The sequence below is a fragment of the Lutra lutra genome, chromosome 15, assembly GCF_902655055.1.
Source record: "Lutra lutra chromosome 15, mLutLut1.2, whole genome shotgun sequence".
Classification (NCBI taxonomy): Eukaryota; Metazoa; Chordata; class Mammalia; order Carnivora; family Mustelidae; genus Lutra; species Lutra lutra.
This window is the reverse complement of record NC_062292.1, coordinates 45,625,472-45,648,998: the sequence shown is the minus strand read 5'-3', so window position 1 is coordinate 45,648,998 and position 23,527 is coordinate 45,625,472. Positions and strand designations below refer to the sequence as shown.

The window sequence follows — 23,527 nt, the reverse complement described above, 5'->3', positions numbered from 1 at the left end:
CCAACCGCTACATGAAAGTCACTCAACTTTATTTGTCCTCAGGAAAATGCATACTAAAGTCCCAGAGAATTACAGCTCTGTGTTCACCAGAATGGCTAAAATTACACAGATTGAAAACATCAAGTGTGTTGAGGATTTGGAGCAGTTCATTCGCTGCTGATGGAAACACCGATTCGCATAATTACACCTATTACACCTAGACATGTTCATCGTTCTGTCCTACCGTTCCACCCCTAAGTGTGCACTCATCAGAAACGAGGACATGCCTTTGTCAAAAACCTCACAACAGCAGCCCTTTTTCTATAGTCTCCAAACTAGAATCTACTCAGATGCCCACGAACAGACACACAAATAAAATGTGGTACATTCACAGAATTGAATATTACACAGCAATAAGAATTAGTAATCTGTAATTAAACCCAACAGTGCAGTTGAATAACAAACATAATTTCTCATGAAAGGCTCTACACACTAAAAAAAATAAGTATCTTTCACTTTATGTAAAGTACAAAATAGACAAATAGATTCCATGTTCTTAGAGATCAGGACCATGGTCCCGCTGTGTGTGGTGAGGGAGAAGTTGAGAGGGGCTCACCAGAAGGGACAGCTGGGGCTTCCTGGAGAGCTAGTGCTCTTCAGTGAACTAAGCTTGGCGCTGGGTTCATACAAAGCTGTCTCCGTCTCCACCGTCTCAATATTCATCAACCCACTTGTTTGTATGCTCTTTACGCATATTATGTTTCAGTAAAAAGCTTAAAAACTCAGTGTTCAAATTTTTTGATTTTTGAAATATTAAATGCAGTTATGGCCAAGGAGAGTGATCCTGTTGCTTCACACACATATTTAAGAAACCCTAAAAGGAATAATTTCCTGGATTGTGGGAAAAGCAGGCCAGCACTACGTTCTTGGCAAAGTTTGCTCACACTTGTCTGGGTCTTGTTTATGAAAGCATTGACTCATTCCAAGTTCTGTAAATGATTTTTTAAATTTTATTTTATTTTTTCAGTGTTTCTAGATTCATTGTTTATGCACCACACCCATGCTCCATGCAATAGGTGCCCTCTTTACTACCCACCACCAGGCTCACCCATCCCCCCACCAAGAGTTTCTATTCTTTTATCTTTTGAGGGTTTATGAAATCCAGAGGATATCAGCAGTTACTGCTTTGCACATTCCAATAACTTGAACGTGTTACAGCAGAGAACATGCCTGGGTTTATGAAACAAATGAAAAGCAGGTCACAACATTAACATTCAGTGGGAATGCAGGGAGAATCAGATTCAAACTCTGACATTGCTGGGGCTTGGGGTTGATTTTTTTCTTCTACCTTGCAAAATTTCTGAGGGGCGGAGCATCTGGTACTCCCTTTAATTCCTGAGTTGTGTTTCAATTTCCTTTCGAGCAAGTGCTTTCCTGCACTAATCACATTTCTTAGAGGAAGAGAACTTGACATCATGTGAGCACTGTCAGCTATTAAATGTACCCCTCAAAGATCCTCAGAATGAGATTTCTAGGGGAGATGGTTTGGCTTATATTGTGGACTGTTTGTGTTGCACAAGGTAAGCGTAAAAAAAGGGAAGGCTTTTTCCTATATTATAAAACATTTGCCAATATGTTTTCCAAAATGTGTTTAAATGTAATATTGGTTTTTGCTGGTTGAATACAGGTTTGAATATTTTCACAATCTGCTTTACTTGACGAAGCTTGACATTTTAGCATTTCATAAATGGCCTCTGCTCTGTTTAAAGTGAGCATTCCTCAAAAAATATTAGTCACCATTAAAGAGGAATAAACAGCTGATAGGAACAATTTATTGGCTCAAGTGCCTCAGAGACCAACTAGTACTTCTTTAATACAATAAATAGGCTCTCTGCATTCCCATTCCATTCGCATAGAAATATGAGTTGCTTCCTTATGAAACATTGTGTTTGTAGGAGTCCCCATAGGCTGCTAAGAATCTGGTCAGATTTACAAGACAAAGTTGAGAATAACATTCCCTTAAACATACTCTTTGAAATTAGCCACAGCCCAGAAATTCCTGACTTAAATTTATTTATTTGACAAACAGAGAAGGCCCAGAAATTCCTGTGAATAAATTAAAACCTACTGAAACATATCCAAGTACACACTGGCTATTTTGTGTGGAGATATATGTTTTCTGCAAGACTTCTTTTTGCTAGTGCCTGTTCTCCCATTTGTTTTTCATAACCCTGGAATTATCTTCGTAGTCTTTACATTGTTAAAATTTTGAGAAGAATTTGCATAATCATACTTCCAAATTTAAAAAATATTTTATTTCTTCAAATGCTTTAATAATGCAAGATAATGTCTGTTTTCTCTAGAGTTATTTTTTAAAAACTTCATTTGTGGAAACCTGAGTGGCTCAGTCAGTTAAGCAACCGCCTCTTGATTTCAGCTCAGGTCATGATCTCAGGGTCTTGGAATCAAGCCCTGAATAGTGCTCTGCAGTTGGTACAGAGGGGCTGAGATGCTCATCTACCTCTGCCCTTCCCTGACAACCCCCCACCCAAGCTCGAGTGTGCACACACCTGTGCTCTCTCTGTCAAAATAAATAAGTAAAATATTTTGAAAAATTAAAATAAAAAATAATGACTTCATTGCAACTGATATTTTCTTTCTACAGGTGTATATATTATTTGCCGAATACCTATAATTATTTTCATATTATTTGTAAAATATTCTGAATATGTTTTATTTTGAAAAAGCTAATTGGATTGTATCATATATATGCACATATAACTAATATGCATATATACCAATCTGAAGCTAGGAAAGAAAGTTAACATAAAATGCCTATTTTTGCTGTTTCCATTTTGTCCATTTATTTTTTCTAAATTGATTTTTAGTTCTTCTTTAGAATATATTCTGGTATCTCCTAAATTTAAAATTAGGCTAGCTAAAAGATAGTATCTTCTGTTCTTTTTTTCCCAAAATTATTATAGAAAAGTAGAGTAATTGTATAAAGAGACCAACCTTAGTCTACCAAAGCAATCTGGTACATGTTTGATTAAGCTTTACTGAAATACATAATTTTATCACTATTTATTTCATTTTATTAAGAATTCTTTTCAAATGACAGTTTATAGGTATACTCACTTTAAAACGTCTTTAACATTTCAAATAGGAAATATTAGGTAAATGATGATTATTAAACTAACAAAGATATTTTTAACTGTAATCAAAATTTTATAAGTATGTCCCTCATTAAAAGCAAAATGTATCCTGTTCCTATTCAATAGCCAAATCCATTCACACTCTAATTTATGGAGAGAATAATTTTAAATTACAAAGTCAGACCAAGCAAATAAAAAGCTCACCCAGGTAGTGTTTTTTTTTTTTTTAAAGATTTTATTTATTTATTTGACAGAGAGAGATCACAAGCAGGCAGAGAGGCAGGTAGAGAGAGAGGAGGAAGCAGGCTCCCTGCCGAGCAGAGAGCCCGATGCGGGGCTCGATCCCAGGACCCTGAGATCATGACCTGAGCCGAAGGCAGCAGCTTAACCCACTGAGCCACCCAGGCGCCCCATCCCAGGTAGTGTTTTATAAAAAATTTTTTTCAAAAATTAACTGGCATTTACATGACTACATAAACACATAAGATGAAATATTTGTTGTTTAAACCTGAGTAGTATGTAAGACATAACAATGCTTAGTTCACTCATTAACTTGGAACTTGAGAAGAAAGCTATTCCAAAAAAGAAAAAAAAAAAAATAGAATCATCAGCTAAGTCTTTCTTTTAAAATGTTTATATGCTTTTGAAATATGTTTATGTCACCTATTCAATAAGCCTCGTGCCCTTTTCTTCAACAACTGCCAATTTAATCAAGCAACTATGGTTGCTGTACATTCAGGCATACAGTTTGACTACATGGGCTGAAATTATTCTTTTTGTCTAATTAAAAAAAATTTTTGAGAATGCAGTTTAACTAAAGAACTTATTTTGGTCAATTCAGACAAACAAACAAACAATTCAGACAAACAGACAATTCATGTTTTGTATAATATGCCTAATTCTTGTTAGAACACAAGATAGTGAATCATTTAAATATTTTGTTATGACATGAGCTGATAATGCTCAGCATATTAAAGATTAGAACCAAAAAAGACAGGGGGTGAATTTGAGGTTAGAGGATCTGAGTATTATTGAAAATCACTCCTTCTGTAAAACAGGATGGAGATGGTCGTTCTTCTCAGGGAGCTTACATTTTGATGGCAGGATAGATGAAATCCTTGTAAACATAAAAATAATTATAAATCGTGAACTATGTTGGGAAGGAAGTAAAGTAGGGGCTGAGGGAAAACAACAGAGATGAGGTAGTGGGGTAAGAGCCTTTAGCTGGGCTGGTCTGAAGTGGGTCACTTTGAGGAAATAATATTTGAACAGAACCTGAAAGATGAGACAAAGGCAACCACCAAAAGTCTCCGGTACACGTGTTGCAGGACAGAAGACAACCAAAAGACCTACAGGAAAAAAATACATTTGAGATGCTGGATAAAATATGAACAAACCAGGGAGGCTTTGGTGCAATGAGTACATGGTAGAGGAGACAAATGATGCCAGAGAGAATGGCAAGAGCCAGATGGGGGTTCCAAGGGCAGAGTAAGGAGTTTGGAATGTCTTATCCTTTAAAGGGAAAGTCACCAAAGAATTTTAAACACAGCAGCGTGACCAATTTTGCAGTAACTCCTGTGTAGCCCTGTGGAGAATGGGAGGACGGAGGCTTGGAGACTGGTTAGCAGGCCGTTTCACAGTCAAGTTGGCAAATGATAATAATCAGAACTAAGATTCAGGAGATGGCAGTAGAAGGATGGACAAATGGGGTAGGGGGTGGTGATACCGTTTTCTTACAGTCAAGAGCTGCCATTTAAAATTCATGGAAATTCTTAAGAATTACTTGAAATAAAAAGGCTAATCGATAGAACTCTTCCTCTGTAGTAAACATACATAACAGTAAATACTGTGAGAAGGTGGTAGGAAGATGACGCTAAAAAGATATACCCTTGTCTTTGATATCTGCTTGCTAAAAGCAGTTAATAAAATTTTAAAAATCAAGAATCATCTTGAAATATAACCAAGAGGAAATGCATTTGGCTCAGGCTAGCTAATGGGCTGACCCCGTGTGTATGTGTCTGTGTATTGGTTAGTGTTTGGTGGATGGATTACTCCTTTGGTAGAATCATTACTTTTTAAAAAATAATTTAGAAGAACCTGGGTGGCACAGCCAGTTAAGCGCCTTACTCTTGGTTTGGACTCAGGTCATGCAGGGTCCTGAGATCAAGCCCTCTGTGGAATTCAGATCTCAGCTTAAAACTTTTCAGAGTCAGCTTAAAACTTTTTCTCTCCCTAGGCCCTTTCCCCTTCCCCATCTCTCCCCTCGCCACCTCATGCAAGCTTGTGCTCCTGTGATCTCTCTCTTAAATAAATAAATCCTTTAAAAAATAATAATAATTTAAATTGAATAAACTAATTGATAAAAAACTTTATTACTATTCCCTTGCATTAACTTAATAGGATAATAACTAATTCTATCAAAATGTTAATATACTAGTGAAATATAGTTCTGTACTGACAATATAGCAAACTTGTTTGAATTTAACTATTTTATTTTTCCAGTAATCTGAATGCTGTGAAGTGGATCTTAATTTCTAAACTGAAAAACACACATATTAGCCTGTTATTAAGCATAAATTTTCACATGAAAACCTGAACACTAAATTTAAAACTAATGAGTACAAAAACAAAAAAAATCTGGCTTTTGTGAGGGGCAGAAATGCTGGGAGATGGGGTTTGTGTTGTTTTATGATAGGATATCAGCACCATCTAGTGGAGTAAAAGTATGTTTACTTAAATTCTGTTTTTTGTTTTGTTTTAATTAATTATTTTTATTACATATAATGTTTTATTTGCCCCAGGGGCACAGGTCTGTGAATCGTTAGGCTTACACACTTCACAGCACTCACCATAGCACATACCCTCCCCAATGTCCATAATCCAACCACCCCCTCCCTACCTGCCTTCCCCCAGCAACCCTCAGTTTGTTTTGTGAGATTAAGAGTATCTTAAGGTTTGTCTTCCTCCCAATCCCATCTTGTTTCATTCTTTCCTTCCCTATCCCCCACACCCTCCACTCTGCCTCTCAAATTCCTAATATCAGGGAGATCATATGATATTTGTCTTTCTCTGATTGACTTATTTCGCTCAGCAGAATACCCTCTAGTTCCATCCACCTCATTGCAAATGGCAAGATTTCATTTCTTTTGATGGCTGCATAGTATTCCATTGTGCGTGTGTGTGTGTGTGTGTGTGTGTGTGTGTGTGTGTATGTGTGTAATCAAAATTATACTATGGAATCATTTATTAAAAGTTCCCTAACATAAATGTGCTAAAAATTTGCTAAAACTCAAAAAAAAAAGACTATATATGAAAGCTAATACAGGTGTTATTTACTACACAAAAATAGTTTTGTATGGAGCTTCTATGAAATGTTAAACATTTTCATAATGCATATATTTTATGATGGGATTCAGCTGTTGATTATTTGTCCCTTGCCTTACAAAGAAATTCTAGAATGGAATGTTAAATGATTGTCATAAAACCAAGTAAAGAAAGGACTTTAGCAATTAAAGTAATACTAATAAATATGTATGGTGATCAGTATCATTGAATTTCCCATTTTTATTTTTTATTTAAATTCAATCAGCCAACATACAGTACATCATTAGTGTTTAATGATTCATCAGTTACATAAAGCAGCCAATGATCATCACATCACATCCCCTCCTTAATGCCCATCACCCAGTTATCCCATTCCCCCACCCACCTCCTTTCTGTAACCCCCAAATTGTTTCCCAGAGTCAAAGTCTCTCATGTTCTTTTTTCCCCTCTCTGATTCTTTCCCATTCAGTTTTCCCTCCCCTCCCCTATGGTCCTCTGCACTGTTCCTTATATTCCACATATGAATGAAACTATATGATAATTATCTTTTTCTGATTGACTTATTTCACTTAGGGTAATACCCTCCAGTTCCACCCATGTCAGTGCAAATGGTGGGTATTCATCCTTTCTGATGGCTGAGTAATATCCCATGCATATATAAACCACATCTTCTTTATCTATTCATCTGTTGAAGGAAATCTCAGCTCCTTCCATAGTTCAGCCATTATGGATATTGCTGCTATGAAAACTGGGGTGCACATGCCCCTTCCTTTCACTACATCCGTATTTTGGGGGTAAATAACTAGTAGTGCAATTGCTGGGTCTTAGGGTAACTCTACTTTTACATCTTGGGGAAACTCCATACTGTTTTCCACAGTGACAGTTGAACACCAACAGTGTAAGAGGGTTCCCTTTCTCCACATCCTCACCAACACTGTTGTTTACTGTGTTGTTAATTTTAGCCATTCTGACAGGTGTGAGGTGATATCTCATTGTGGTTTTAATTTGTATTTCCCTGATGACAAGTGATGTTGATCATTTTTTTTAAGTGTCTCATAGCCAGCTGTATGTCTTCTTTGGGAAAATGCCTATTCATGTCTTCTGCCCATTTCTTGGGTGTTGAGTTTGATAAGTTCTTTATATATTTTGGATGCTAACCCTTTATCAGAAATGTTATTTGCAAATATTTTTTTCCCATTCTGAAGGTTGCCTTTTAGTTCTCTTGATTGTTTTCTTCACTGTGCAGAAGTTTTTTATTTTGATGAAGTCTCAATACTTCATTTTTTTCTTTTGTTTCCCTTGCCTCTGGAGATGTGTCTAGTAAGAAGTTGCTAGGTCAAAGAGGTCAAAGAGGTTGCTGTCTGTGTTCTCCTCTAGGATTTTAGTGGTTTCCTGTCTCACACTTAGGTCTTTCATCCATTTTGAATTTATTTTTGTGTATGGTGTAAGAAAGTGGTCCAGTTTTACTCTTTTGCATGTGTTCCCAACACCATTTGTTGAAGAGACTGTCTTTTCCCTTGAACATTCTTTTCTGCTTTGTCAAAGATTAGGTGACCTTATAATTTTGGGTCCATTTCTGGGTTTTACTTTGTTCCATTGATTGATCTATGTAACAGTTTTTATACCAGTGCTAAACTGTATGGATGCCTACAGGTTTGTAATACAGCTTGAATGAAGTCCAGAATCATGATGCGTCCAGCTTTGCTTTGCTTTTTCAACATTGCTTTTGCTATTTGGAGTCTTTAAGATAGGCTGTTCTAGCTCTGTGAAAAATGCTGATGGTATTTTGATAGGGACTGCTTTAAATGTGTAGATTGCTTTGGGCAGTATAGACATCTCAACAGTACTTCTTTTCCCAATCCATGAACGTGGAATGTTTTTCCAATTTTTGTCTCATTTTCAGGTTCTTTCATCAACGTGCTATAGTTTTCAGAGTACAGATCTTTTACCTCTTTGGTTAGATTTATTCTTAGGTATCAGATGCATTTTGGTGTAATTATAAATGGGATCAATTCTTTCATTTCTCTTTCTACTACTTCATTATCATGTATTGAAATGCAGGAGATTTCTGTATATTGACTCTGTATCCTTCAACTTCTACGAATCATATATCATTTCTAGCAATTTTTTAGTGGAGTCTTAAGGGTTTTCTACATGGAGTATCATGTCATCAGCGAATAGTGAAAGTTTGACTTCCTTCTTCCCAGTTTGAATCCCTTTTATTTCTTTTTGTTGTCTGATTGCTGAAAACTATGAGTTCTAGTACTATGTTGAATAGCAATAGTGAGAATGAATGGACATCCCTGTCTTGTTCCCGGTGGTAGAGAAAAAGCTCTCAGTTTTTCTCCATTGAGAATTATATTACCTAAGAGGTTCTTTCATATACAGCCTTTATGATGTTGCAATATGTTCCCTCTATCCCTACTTTTTTGAGCGTTTTTTTTTTAATCAAGAATGTATACTCTACTTTGTCAAATGCTTATTCTGCATCGATTGAGAGGACCATATGGTTCTTATTCTTTCTTTTATCAGTGTAGTGTATCCTGTTGATTGGTTTGCTAATATTGAACCATCCTTGCAGCCCAGGAATAAATCCCACTTGGTCATGGTGAATGATTGATTCCTGTTTTAATTAAAATTCAATTAATTTATATATAGTGTATTATTAATTTCAGAACTAGAGTTTAGTGATTCATCATTTGCATATAACACTCAGTGCTTATTACATCAAGTGCCTTCCTTAATGCCCATCACCCAGTTACCCCAACCTCCCACCTACCTCCCCTCCAGGAACTCTCAGTTTATTTCCTAGTGTTGAGAAGTTCTTAGAATTTGTTTCTCTCCTGATTTTGTCTTATTTTATTTTTCCCTCCCTCCCCTATTATCCTCTGTTCTGTATCTTAAATTCCACATATGAGTGAAATCATATGATTGCCTTTCTCTGATTGACTTATTTTGCTTAGCATAGTAATCTCTAGTTCCATCTGGGTCATTTCAAATGTTCAGATTTCTTTTTTGATGGCTGAGTAATATTCCATTTAAATATATACCACATCTTCTTTATCCATTCATCTGTTGATGAACATCTGGTTTCTTTCCATATTTCGGCTATGGTGGACATTGCTGCTATGAACATGGGAATGTGAATGATTCTTTTAATGTACTGTTGGATTTAATTTTCTAGTACTTTGTTGAGAATTTTTCATGCATGTTCATCAGGGATATTGGCCTATAAGTCTCTTTTTTAGTGGAGTCTTTGGTTTAGGAATCAAGGTAATGTGGGCCTCGTAGAATGAGTTTGGAAATTCTCCTTCCATTTCTGTTTTTTGGATCAGTTTGAGAAGAATAGGTATTAATTCTCCTTTAAATGTCCAGTAGAATTCCCCTGGGAAGCCATCCCCCTCCCCAGACTTGTGTTTATTGGGAGATTTTTGATTACTGATTTCTTAGTTGGTTATTAGTATGTTGAAGTTTTCTATTTCTTCCCATTTCAGTTTTGGTATTCGTATGTTTCTAGAAATTTATCCATTTCTTTCAGATTGCCCAATTTGTTGGCATATGATTTTTTCATAATATTCTATTCTAATTGTTTGTATTTGTGTGATGCTGATTTTGAGCTCTCCTTTCTCATTTGTGATTTTATTTATTTGGTTCCTCTCTCTTTTCTTTTTGAACATCTGGCTAGAGGTTTATCAATTATATTAATTATTTCAAAGAACCAGCTTCTGTTTTCATTGATTTGTTCCACTGATTTTGTTGTTTCCACATCATTTATTTCTATTCTAATCTTTATTCCCTTCTTCTACTGGCTTTTGGCTTTGGTCATTTACTGCTCTTTTTCTAGCTTCCTCAGGTATAATGTTACATTGTGTATTTGAGATTTTTCTTGCTTCTGGACATAGGCCTGTATTACTATATAGTTCCCTCTTAGGATGGCTTTTGCTGAATCCCAAAGGTTGTGGACAGTCATGTCTTCATTATCATTTGTTTCCATGTATTTTTTAATTTCTTTTTAAATTTCCTGGTTGACCCATTAATTCTTTAGTAGGATTCCTTAACCTCCATATGTTTGTGCTCTTTCCAATTTGTGTGTGTGTGTGTGTGTGGTTAATTTTAAGCATTGCAGTCTAAAAAATATGCAGGGTATGATTTTAATCTTTTTGTACTTGTTGAGACCCGATTTGTGACCTAGCATGTGATCTAAAAAGAATGTGTATTTTGCTGCTTTAGGGTGAAATGTTTTGAATGTATCTGTTAAGTCCTAATGGTTCAGTGTGTCATTTATAGCCCTTGTTTCCTTGTTGATTTTCTGCTTAGATCTGTCCGTTAGTGAAACTGGGTGTTAAAATCCTCTATTATTTTTGTAGTATGATCAATGAGTTCCTTTACATTTGTTATTAATTATTTTATGTATTTGGGTGCTTCCAAGTTGGGAGCGTACCTATTCACTATCATTAGATCTTCTTGTTAGATAGACCCCTTTATCATGATATAGTGCCCTTCTTCATCTCTTGTTACAGTCTTCGGTTTAAAATTTAATTTTTCTGTGGGTGCCTGGGTGGCACAGTCAGTTAGGCATCTAATTCTTGATTATTGGCTCAGGTTGTGATCTTGGGGTCATGGGATTGAGCATTGTGTCAAGCTCCCTGCTCAGCCTGGTGTTTCCTTCCGTTTCTCTCTACCTCTACCTTTGTCCCTCCCCACCAGCACTCACTCTCTCTCTCTAAAAAATAAATAAATAAATAAGTAAATCCTTAAAATCTAATCTGTCAGATATAAGAATGGTTACTCGGGCTTTCTTTTGACATCCGTTAGCATGATAAATGGTTCTCCATCCCCTCACTTTCAATATGCAGGTGTTTTTAGGTCTAAAATGATTCCCTTGTAGACAGAATATAGATAAGTCTTGGTTTTTTAATCCATTTCTATGCTCTATGTCTTTGGACTGGAGCATTTAGTCCATTTATATTCAGAGTGATTATTGATGGATAGGAATTTAATGTCATTTTATTACTTGTTTTTTCATTGTTTCTGGAGATTTTCTCTGTTCCTTTCTAGTCCTAGTCACCTGTTGTCTTTCTTTCCCACTCAAAGAGTCCCCTTTATATTTCTTTATGTTTTGTATTTCTTGCAAGGTTGGTTTAGTGGTCACAAACTTCTTTAGTTTTTGTTTGTCTGGAAACTCTTTATCTCTCCTTCTATTCTGAATGATAGCCTTGCTGGATAGAGAATTCTTGGCTGCAGATTTTTCCCATTCAGTATATTCCCATTCAGTATATTGAATATATCGTGCCACTTTCTTTTGGCCTGCCAAGTTTCTGTGGAGAGATCTGCTGCTATCCTTATTTGTCTTCCCTTGCAAGTTAGGGACTTCTTTTGTCTTGACACTTTGGGGATTTTCTTAACAAACAAAAGACAGAGGCTTAGACAAAATGCCAAGACTGAGGAATTCATCCACAAAGGAAAGAACAAGAAAAGGTCACAGGGGAGGGAAATGAAGCCAATCCTCTCTCCCTTGTCCCTGTCTGGAATGCTCTCATAAAAGAGGAAACTATCTTCCCTCATGTGTTCCAGGTGTCCCTCAGATCCTGCCTTCACCTTGTATCTGGGCCATCTGCCTGCCAAGTGGCACAGTGCACCTATGTTTCTATCCCAGGCAGGCCAGCTGAGTTTTAGAACTCAAAACTTTAGGGACTTGACATGGTGCAGACCCACACTGGTCCTCTGCAGGAGGATCTCCTGGGACTAAGGCAGGTTTGTCCCAAAAGGGCAGTTTCACCAAAGCACAAGGGCTTGGAGTTTGGAACAAAGTACATCAAAGAACAGTTGTTTGGGTTAGCCGCCCTCAGCAGGTGTCTTGGGAAATGGTGCCTGTCAGCATCTTTTTCTCCCAGAGAGACAATGAATGCTACCTCCCCCAGATGTGCTTCAAGAGGGGGGTAACAGTCTCCCCCAGGATGTCCCAGGGGATCCTCAGACTGCATCTTCTGCCCCCAAGCTAACTGCCCTCCTTCTCCGCAGGAACACTGCAGGGCCCTCAAGACTCCACACTGGCCATGCTGCAGACTTCTTAAACTTTAGTCTTTGAGCCCACTGGTTGTAACAACTCACGAAAATCAGCCCCTCTCATTTTCTCAGTCAATGTCTTTGGGGAAGTGTTTTCCTTGTGCAATCCCCTGTGCGCTCCTCTCTCTCTCATTCCCTCTTTCTTTCTCCTGTCTCTTTCCATGGCCATGGCTCCCCTCCATAGTACCTCTGATCCATTTCTCCCCTAAATCCAGTCTCTACAACTCCTACCGTCCACGATGTGGCCCCTTCTCTCCCTCCAGTTGTGCAGTTTGTTTTATCAATATGTAGATTGATTTTGTGGATGTTCAGAATGATTTGATATTTCTCTAGCTGTGTGTAAAGGATAAGGCAAGCCCAGGGTCCTCCTACCACCCTGCCATCTTAGCTTTTCCTGTAGTCATTCTAATAGCAAGGGTATTTATACCTAAATTAAACAGCAGGTAGTATTAAAAATATTAGCAATTATAATCAGTAGGCATGAGCTTCCTATTAATATCCTGTGATCTTTTTATATGTCACTTATTTAATTTTTTGCAAAATAATAATCATACTCTGTATACAGATTCTGTTACTTTAATACATTTATTGTGAGATATAAGATGTAAGAGTGAATAAAATATAAAAGTACTGTATTACAAATATAACAAATCACCCATGTCAATGTAAAATGTCAACGTAAAACATTCCCAGTATCCCAGAAAATCCGAATGGGTTTCTACTATATCAAAACTCCTACTTTTCCTCTAGAAGAAAATGATATCTTAATATTTCTGGTAATTACATTTTTCCTCTTCTTTAATAGCTTCACAGCCCATGTACACATTGCTAATATATAGGTTTGTTCTTGAATTTTATATAACTGAAATCATCCTATAATACCAACGTACCTGTGTATTTTCTTAGTGCATGTGATTATTTAACTCTGAGTGTCATTTTGTAGCATTGGTGCACTATTCCATTGTATAAATACACCATAAATTTTTATCCATTCAACTATTGATGAATATTGAACTTGTTTTCATTTTTGACTATTAAAAAATCATATTCTATAAATATTACCACACATGAAACTTGGTTGACATGTGTGTTAGCTTCTCAGTGACATATTCCTAGGAGTAAAAGTGCTAAGTAATAACCAGTGCATATTTTCAAGTTCACTGCAAGTTGCTAAACTCTTTCATTTTGCGGTGGATCCCATTTTCATTTGTACCAGCAGTTCCTAATGCTCCACAGTATTTCCAAATAGTGGGACTTTTAGACTTCCTAAACTTTTGCCAATGTCTTGTCGTTTTATTCATGGTTTATTATGGTTTTCATTTTCATTTTCAGTTTGAGCAATTTTTCATCAGTTTACCGATCACTTGCATTTTCTCTTGGAGTAATACTTGTTTAGATTCTTCACCATGATCTTTATTTTCCACTAGATTTTTCAGGTATTAATAGCAAGGTTGTTTCTCTTTGCATGTTTTCTGGAAATGGCTGGTGAAGCCAACAAGTTCTACAAACCGAAACTATAAGGGTTTTTAACATATTTTTGTTATTGGGCTGTTGAGGTTTCTTTTGTGTTGTTCTAAAGATTCTTTTTTTTAAAATAATCTCTACACATAATATGGGGCTCAATCTCACAACCCCGAGATCAAGAGTCATATGCTCTACCAACTGAACCAGCCAGGAGCCCCAGAACACAAGGTTTTTAAAATCTCCTGGCAACAGCAAGATTTTGCCTCCTGAATGTTTGCCACTTCTTCCCACTAAGAAGAGCTGAAAATTTGTCCAGAGCCAGACACCTTCCTATACTACCTGAGGTCACAATGCAGGGCTTTTGTGGACAAAACCCCAGTTCAGGAATTCTCCTTCAGTATCATCCCACAAATTTTGATATATATCATATTTTCATTATTTTTTAAAAATTATTTTCTAATATATATTGTGATTTCTTCTTAACCCATGAATGATTTAAAATTGTTGCTTAACTTCAAATCTTTTAAGATTTTTCTAGTTATTTTCTGTTAACAACATCTACTGGTCAAGGTGTGTACTTAAAATGATTTTCAATATTTTGAAATTTGTTGAGCCTTGCTTATAGTCTATTTTGGTGAATATTCCATGTGCACTTGGAAAGAATATGTATCTAAACCTGCTGAAGGTTGCATTCTATCACTATGTAAAAGATCAGTTTGGTTAATAACGTTCATACATTTGGGGTGCCTGGGTGGCTCTGTTGGTTAAGTGTTTGACACTTGACAGGCGGGGATACTCACCACTATACTAATGAGGAGAACCTAAGTGTTTGACTCTTGATTTCAGCTCAGGTCATGGTCTCAGGGTCATGAGATTGAGCTCCACATAGGATACCATGCTGAGTGTGCAGTTTGCTTAAGATTCTCTCCCTCTTCTACTTCCCTTCCCCTCCACTCATTCTCTCTCTCTTAAAAAATAATAGTATTCATATATTCCATATTCTTATTTGTCTATCTGCTTGTCTATCAAATACTTGGAGACGTGTATTTAAATATCAAGCTATGAGGATGGATTCGTTTACTTCTCTTACATTTGTTATATCTTGAAGACATATTACTAGGTTTATGTACAGGGGTATGCTGGCAAATGTATAACAATCAACTGTTCAAAAAAAAAAAGAGTCTTGATTTGTAGACTTTTCCAACACTCAATGTGTAAATACTCATGATATTGTCAATTTTGAGTTAACAATGTAACATCACTGAATATTGCATTGGGAAGAGATGTTTATAAATTATCTCCTGTGAGTTGGTATGAGTCAACTCCACCAATCATTCTAAATGTTCATACACATTTAGAATTATTACATTTTTTCTGTTCAAGTAGTTCATTATTGTGAAATACCCCTCTTTTATCTAGCAATACTTCTGCCTTAAATTATTATTTGCCTGATATTAATATATTAATCCTATATTCTTTGGCTAATATTTTCATTGTGCATTAGTTTTCATCATTTACTTTCAACTTCTGTCCCATTTTTAAAGATTTATTTATTTAATTGAGAAAGAGAGAGAGAGAATGAGCAGGGGAAGGGGCAGAGGAAGAGAATATCCAAGCAGACTCCTGCTGAGCAGGGAGACCAGGCGGGCACTTGAATCCCAGGAGCCATGAGATTAGGTCCTGAGCCGAATTCAAGAGTCAGACCTTTAACCAGCTGAAAAACCCAGTTTCCATTTTATCAAAAGTGCCCAGTTCCCATTTTATCAAAAGTAATCAGCATATACTTCAGTTTCATTTTCTGTTTTTCACCAGACAGTTTTTATACTTTAATTGGAGTGGTGAGTCCATTTACATTCCTTGAAATTACTGATACAGTTAAGATCAAGTCTAACATACTGCTATTTATTTTTTGTGTCATCTTTTCTTTGTTCTTCTATTCCTCCTTTTCTCCCTTTTTAAAATATCAATCAAGTATTCTTTATACGTCACTATATCATTTCTATTAGTTATATAACTCCTAATATTAATGTTTTATAATTAGCATACTCAAATTATTAGTCTACTCTTAATCAATACTTTCACTATATTCTAAACTATGTAAGCATTAAAACAGTTTAAGTTCATCTATTGTCTCTTGACATTTTTGTAATTATTTTCACACGTTATACTCTTGAATATTTTGCAAGCAGAATAAGATATAGTTATCTATTTTAAGTCAATAGTTTTTAAAATTCTCTTAAAATACATATAGTACTTTGTTTATTATTTTTCAGTAGTCTTTGTATTAACCCCTATATTTATTTTCTTCAATTCTGTTCATTTATTATTACCCTTTTTTGTTTATATATGGGATCATATTCCTTCAGTCTAGAGAGCTTTAGTGGGTTTTTTTTGTAGTGTCAGTCTGCTATTGTTGAATTCTCTCTGCTTTTGGTTTGTTTGAGAATGTGTTTCTATTCTCCTTCATTTTGCAGTATGTTTTCCCTGGGTTCAGAGTTCTCTGTTCCATTTATTTTTCAGCATTTTAGAAATGGCAGCACATTGTCTTCCTTCCTCAGTTGTTACTGTTACAAACATACTGTTACTTTTATTGTTCTCCTAAAATAAATGTGTGTTCTTTTCTCTGTCTGCTTTTAAGAATTTGCCTTTATCTTTGGTTTTCAGCAAAGTCTCAGTATAGTTTTTCTTTGTATTTAACCATTTTTTTCTCCTCAGCTTTTGAATCTGAAAGTTGATTTTTTCCATCAATTTTTTTATGGCGATAAGCTGATTATTTTATTTTATTTATTTTTTTATTATTTTATTTTTTTAATTTTTTAATCATTTTTTAATTTATTTTCAGCATAACAGTATTCATTGTTCTTGTACCACACCCAGTGCTCCATGCAATCCGTGCCCTCTCTAATACCCACCACCTGGTTCCCCCAACCTCCCACCCCCCCACCTCTTCAAACCCTTCAGATTGTTTTTCAGATTCAGATTGTTTTTCAGAATCCATAGTCTCTCATTGTTCACCTCCCCCTTCCAATTTCCCCCAACTCCCTTCTCCTAACTCCCCATGTCCTCCATGCTATTTGTCATGCTCCACAAATAAGTGAAACCATATGATAATTGACTCTCTCTGCTTGACTTATTTCACTCAGCATAATCTCTTCCAGTCCCGTCCATGTTGCTACAAAAGTTGGGTATTCATCCTTTCTGATGGAGGCATAATACTCCATAGTGTATATGGACCACATCTTCCTTATCCATTCGTCCGTTGAAGGGCATCTTGGTTCTTTCCACAGTTTGGTGACCGTGGCCATTGCTGCTATAAACATTGGGGTACAGATGGCCCTTCTTTTCACTACATCTGTATCTTTGGGGTAAATACCCAGTAGTGCAATTGCAGGGTCATAGGGAAGCTCTATTTTTAATTTCTTGAGGAATCTCCACACTGTTCTCCAAATTGGCTGCACCAACTTGCATTCCCACCAACAGTGTAAGAGGGTTTTCCCCGTTCTCCACATCCCCTCCAACACATGTTGGAGCATATCTCTTTTAATAACTTTATCCATGGTTGCTCAAGGTATTAAGATGCGCATACATAGCTTGTCACTCCTACCCCTGGTTTTGACATTTTACTACTTCAAGTGAAAGGAGGAAACCTTACTTCCGCTTAGGTCCATTTACTCTCCCCACATTTTACCTTATTTTATTTTATTTATTGTTTATTTATTGAGAGAAAGAGAGACAGAGAGAGGGAGTGGAGTGGCAGTGGGAGAACAAGAGAGAAAATCTTAAGTAGACTCAACACCCAGCTCAGAGCCTGACACAGTGCTCAATCTCACAACCCTGAAACCATGACCTGAGCTAAAGTCAGGAGTGGACACTTAAACGATTGACTGAGCCTCCCAGGTGCCCATACGTTCCCCACCATTCAAACATAAATGTCTGAAATATTTCTTCTACATATATGAAGCACTGTATCAAATGATATAATTTGCACAAACACCAAACTTAACAAACTCCTCAGGAAAAAGAGAGTTCCTTATATTTACCCCTGTTTTTTCAGTCCCTTGTTTTTTCTTCCTTCATGAAGTCTCAGTCCTTGCTCTGTTATCTTTTCCCTGATAGTTCAAGAATTCTTTTAACAATTCTTTAAAGACAGATCTGCTGGAGTTAAATGCTGTTTTCCTTTGTCTCAGAATATCTTCTGCTCTCCCTTAACCCCAAAGGATAGTAACACAGGATATAGCATTTGAGGTTGACATTCTTGTCTTCTAGCACTTAAAAAATGTCACTTCTTCTGGCTTGATGGTCACAGATGAGAAGCCCACTGATGTTTGAATCCTTTTTACATTATAGGTTTTGCATAATTTCTACTTCGCTGCTTTTGAGAATTTTTCTTTCCCTTTACTTTTCCTCAGTTTGATTATGGTGTTATGTTGGCATGAATTTCTTTGGGTTTGTCCTGTTTCACATTTTCAATATGAATGCTTATACCTTGTGCCCAACTTGGGAAATTTTCAGTCCATATTTTTGAAAGTTGTTTTGGTTTTGTTTTCAATCTATTTTCAAAGTGAGTCATTTATATTCTATATTCAAATTTATATTTAGCTTTTGTTATTGCTTTATGTATGCTTTCATGGGGGATAAAAGGAAAGGCTTAAAAGTGTGATTCTCAGTTTAAGTGATTAAAATTTCTTCAATGGGGGCATGTGTGTGGCTTAGTTGTTTAAGCACCTGCCTTTAACTCAGGTCATGATCCCAGCATCCTGAGATGGAGCCCCATGTCAGGCTCCCTCCCCAGCAGGGACTTTGCTTCTCCCTCTGCCTCTCCCTTGGCTTATGCTCTCTCTCTCTCTCTCTCCCTGATTCTCTCTCTCTCTCTATCTCAATAAATACATAAAAATCTTTAAAAAATAAAATAAAATTTTTTCAATGAATCATTTCTGTCAGCAGAAATCACAAGTCTTGATATTGCATATTGTGCTATATTTTTATTTGCTTTATTTTAACCTGTTTTTCTTTGGTCTTTCAATAAATCAAATAAATATATATTTTTTTAGATTCTGAAGGAAAATGTGGGCCTCCTCCACGTATTGACAATGGAGATATTACCTCATTCACGTCATTATCATATGCTCCAGGATCATCAGTAGAGTACATATGCCAGTCCTTCTATGTACTTCAGGGACACAGGACCATAACATGCAGAAATGGACAGTGGTCACCACCACCAAAATGCTTAGGTAAATATTTCAGTATTCTTGGGGATCCTGGGAAAAGCAGTATAATGCAGTAAGATGCTTTACTGTTATTATTAGAATCTTCCCTGATTAACAACAACCATTTATTGAAAGCTTGACTACCAAATATTAGTGTGTAAAGAAGTAAAGTTGGAAAGGAAAACTCTTGTTCAAAGAACAAAAGATCTTTAACAAAAGGACTCTGGATTTATTCATATTAAAATTGACATTATGAGGGCACCTGGGTGACTCAGTTGGTTAAGCAACTGCCTTCAGCTAGGTCATGATCCCAGAGTGCTGGGATCGAGTCCTATATCCTGCTCCCAGCTCCATGGGGAGTCTGCTTCTCTCTCTGACCCTCTCTCCTCTCATGCTCCCTCTCTCATTTTCTCTCTCTCAAATAAATAAATAAAATTTAAAAAAACTGACATTATGAATCTTCGATTGTAACATTTAATTTTCATAGCTATAACGTAGTACCTCATTTTATATCATTAATTATTTAAAATGATTTAAATCGACATGATGGATTTTCGAGGGATTGTTCTGGAAAAGGTTTTGAAAACGAAGCCCTGAACTAGTGTAGAAGATTCCACATGAAAGTCTGAAAATCTGAGGAAAATATTTGTTTACTACTCAGTGTTTTATGTTCTTTCTTTTTTCAATCTTCAGAGGCCTGTACAGTATCAGAAGACATCTTGAGAACACATAATATAAGATTACAATGGTCTCATGAGACAAAAATTTATACTAGAACAGGGGATGTTATTGAATTTGAATGTCTCCGTGGATATGGTAGAAAGACACCAGATCATACATTCCGAGCCACCTGTCAGGATGGGAAAGTGACATCCTGAATGTGGATAAAACAGTGGTTAAGATGCAGTCTTAAAATTAAAATATGTACATTCACTCAGAATTTTTCATCATCAATCAATTCTCAGTTTATTTTGTCAAGTATTGTGTAACTCATTTATATTCATAAATCAGAATTTATATTAAATATTATGTGGATGATGTAATGATAATCAGAGAGATGAATAAATCACTTCTTAAAATCACCTCATTAAAACCTGGCCAACCAAAATGCTTTGCAAGAACTTAGATTCAATCACTCCAGTGCCTACTTCTATTCATCTTTCCCTCTAACTTTCTCAAAGCTTCTTCCAAAACTTCTGGGGCTGCCTGAGATTCTCCATTTCAGAGAAAATGGGAGAAAATGCTTTTTTCCATCTTTAAAATAGTTGAAATAATTTCACTTCAAAAACACCTAAAAGAATAACTGTGCCATTCCTATGTTAGTAATCTGTATAGTAGATAAATATATCAAAAATGATGAAAGGTAAGATTTTCTACAAGATGCCTATCTAGCACACATAAAAATTCAAACAAATCATAAAGAGAAATTAGAATTAATTGGGTACATAACTGTCATACTACAACATGAAAAGTGACAAAAGGAAATCCAATATCAAGTATAAACACACACATATGCGCACACACACATACACACACACATAGTGTTTTTTAAATTATTTTAAAATTATTTCTATTAACATATTTTATTTGCCCCAGGATTACAGGTCTGTGAATCCTAAGGCTTACACATTTCACAGCACTCACCATAGCAAATACTTTCCCCAATGTCCATAACCCAACCACCCTATCCCAGCAACCCTCAGGTTGTTTTGTGAGATTAAGAGTCTCTTATGATTTCTCTCCCTGCCAATCCCATCTTGTTTCATTTTTCCCTTCCCTATCCCCCAAACCCCCTGCCCTGCCTCTCAAATTCCTCATATCAGAGAGATCATATGATAATTGTCTTTCTCTGATTGACTTATTTCATGCAACATAATACCCTCTAGTTCCATCCATAACACTGCAAATGGCGCGATTTGGGGGGGGGTTGATGGCTGCATAGTATTCCATTGTATATATATATATATATATATATATATGTATATATATATACAAATATATACATATATGTATATATTTATATACACCACTTCTTTATTCATTTGTTGATGGACATCTAGGTTCTTTCCATAGTTTGGCTATTGTGGACATTGCTGCTATAAACATTCAGGTGCATGTGCCCCTTTAGATCACTACATTTGTATCTTTAGGGTAAATACCCAGTGGTCCAATTGTAGGGTTATAGGATAGCTCTATTTTCAACCTTTTAAGGAACCTGCATACTGTTTTCCAGAGTGGCTGCACCAGCTTGCATCCCACCAACAGTGTAGGAGGGTTCCCCTTTCTCCACATCCTCTCCAACATCTGCTGTTTCCCGACTTGTTAATTTTAGCCATTCTGACTGGTGTGAGGTGGTATCTCAGTGCGGTTTTGAATTCTATTTCCCTGATGCTGAATAATGTGGAGTACTTCTTCATGTGTCTGTTGGCCATCTGGATGCCTTCTTTGTAGAAATATCTGTTCATGTCTTCTGCCCATTTCTTGATTGGATTACTTGTTCTTTGGGTGTTGGATTTGACAAGTTCTTTATAAATTTTGTATACTAGCCCTTTGTCTGATATGTCATTTGCAAATGTCATTTCCCATTCTGTCAGATGTCTTTTGGTTTTGTTGACTGTTTCATTTGTTGTGCAAAAGCTTTTGATCTTGATAAACTCCTGATAGTTCATTTTTGCCCTTGCTTCCCTTGCCTTTGGTGAAGTTTCTAGGAAGAAGTTGCTGCATATGAGGTCGATGAGGTTGCTGCCTATGTTCTCCTCAATGATTTTGATGGATTCCTGTCTCACATTAAGTCTTTCATCCATTTTGAGTCTATTTTTGTGTGTGGTTTAAGGAAATGGTATAGTTTCATTTTTTCTGCATGTGGCTGTCCAATTTTCCCAATACCATTTGTTGAAGAGACTGTCTTTTTTCCATTGGACATTCTTTCCTGCTTTATCAAAGATTAGTTGACTATAGAGTTCAGGGTCTATTTCTGAGATCTCTATTATGTTCCATTGATCTATGTGTCTGTTTTTGTGCCAGTACCATACTGTCTTAATGATTACAGCTTTGTAATAGAGCTTGAAGTCTGGAATTGTGATGTCACCAACTTTGGCTTTCTTTTTCAACATTCCTCTAACTGCTCGGGATCTTTTCTGGTTCCATATAAATTTTAGGATTATTTGTTCCATTTCTTTGAAAAAAATGGATAGTATTTTGATAGGGATTGCCTTAAATGTGTAGATTTCTTTAGGTAGCATAGACATTTTCACAATATTTGTTCTTCAAATCCATGAGCATGGAATGTTTTTCCATTTCTTTGTGTCTTCCACAATTTCTTTCATGAATATTCTCTAGTTTTCTGAGTACAGATTCTTTGCCTCTTTGGTTAGGTTTATTCCTAGGTATCTTATGGTTTTGAGTTAAATTGTAAATGGGACGGGCTCCTTAATTTCTGTTTCTTCTATCTTGCTGTTGTTGTATACATATGCACCTGATTTATGAGCATTGATTTTATATCTTGATAATTGACTGAATTCCTAAAGGAGTTCTAGCAGTTTTGGAGTGGAGTCTTTTGGGGTTTCCACATAAAGTATCATATCATCTGCAAAGAGTGAGAGTTTGACTTGTTCTTTGTTGATTTGGATGCCTTTTAATTTTTGTTGTTGCTGTTGTCTGATTGCCAGGGCTAGAACTTCTAGTACTATGTTGAATAGCAGTGGTTATAATGGACATCACTGCCATATTCCTGACCTTAGGGAAAAAGCTCTCAGTTTTTCCCCCATTGAGAATGATATTCACTGTGGGTTTTTCATAGATGGCTTTGATGGTATTGAGGTATGTACCCTCTATCCGTACACTTTGAAGAGTTTTAATCAAAAGAAGATACTGTCCTTTGTCAGATGCTTTTTCAGCATCTATTGAGAGTATCATATGGTTCTTGTTCTTTCTTTTTTAATGTATTGTATCACAGTGATTGATTTGCGGATGTTGAACCAAACTTGCAGCCCAGGAATAAATCCCACTTGGTCTTGGTGAATTATCCTTTTAATGTACTGTTGAATCCTATTGGCTTAGTATTTTGGTGGGAATTTTTGCATCTGTGTTCATCAGGGATATTGTAACTGTAATTCTCCTTTTTGATGGGGTCTTTGTCTAGTTTTGGGATCAAGGTAATGCTGGCCTTATAAAATGAGTTTGCAATTTTTCCTTCCATTTCTATTTTTTGGAAGAGTTTCAGGAGAATAGGTATTAATTCTTTAAATGTTTGGTAGAATATCCCTGGGAAGCCATGTAGCCCTGGCTCTTGTTTGTTGGGAGATTTTTGATGACTGCTTCAATCTCCTT

The 23,527-nt window shown here is 36.2% G+C and overlaps 1 protein-coding gene and 1 long non-coding RNA gene across 5 annotated transcripts in view; both read left to right on the top strand.

Moving 5' to 3' along the window:
* Positions 1–1,382: 1,382 nt before the first annotated feature.
* Positions 1,383–23,527, top strand: part of CFH (complement factor H) — a 260,381-nt gene continuing 238,236 nt past the window's right edge. For all 4 annotated transcript variants that reach the window (XM_047705714.1, XM_047705716.1, XM_047705717.1 and 1 more), the window contains exon 1: positions 1,383–1,559. In XM_047705714.1, the coding sequence (XP_047561670.1) occupies positions 1,478–1,559 (82 nt within the window). In that variant the 5' untranslated portion in view covers positions 1,383–1,477. The remainder of the gene's footprint in view (positions 1,560–23,527) is intronic.
* LOC125086409 (uncharacterized) lies at positions 18,854–20,278 on the top strand. The gene is made up of 2 exons (XR_007123175.1): positions 18,854–19,222; positions 19,892–20,278. It is a non-coding gene; the product is annotated as an uncharacterized LOC125086409 (long non-coding RNA).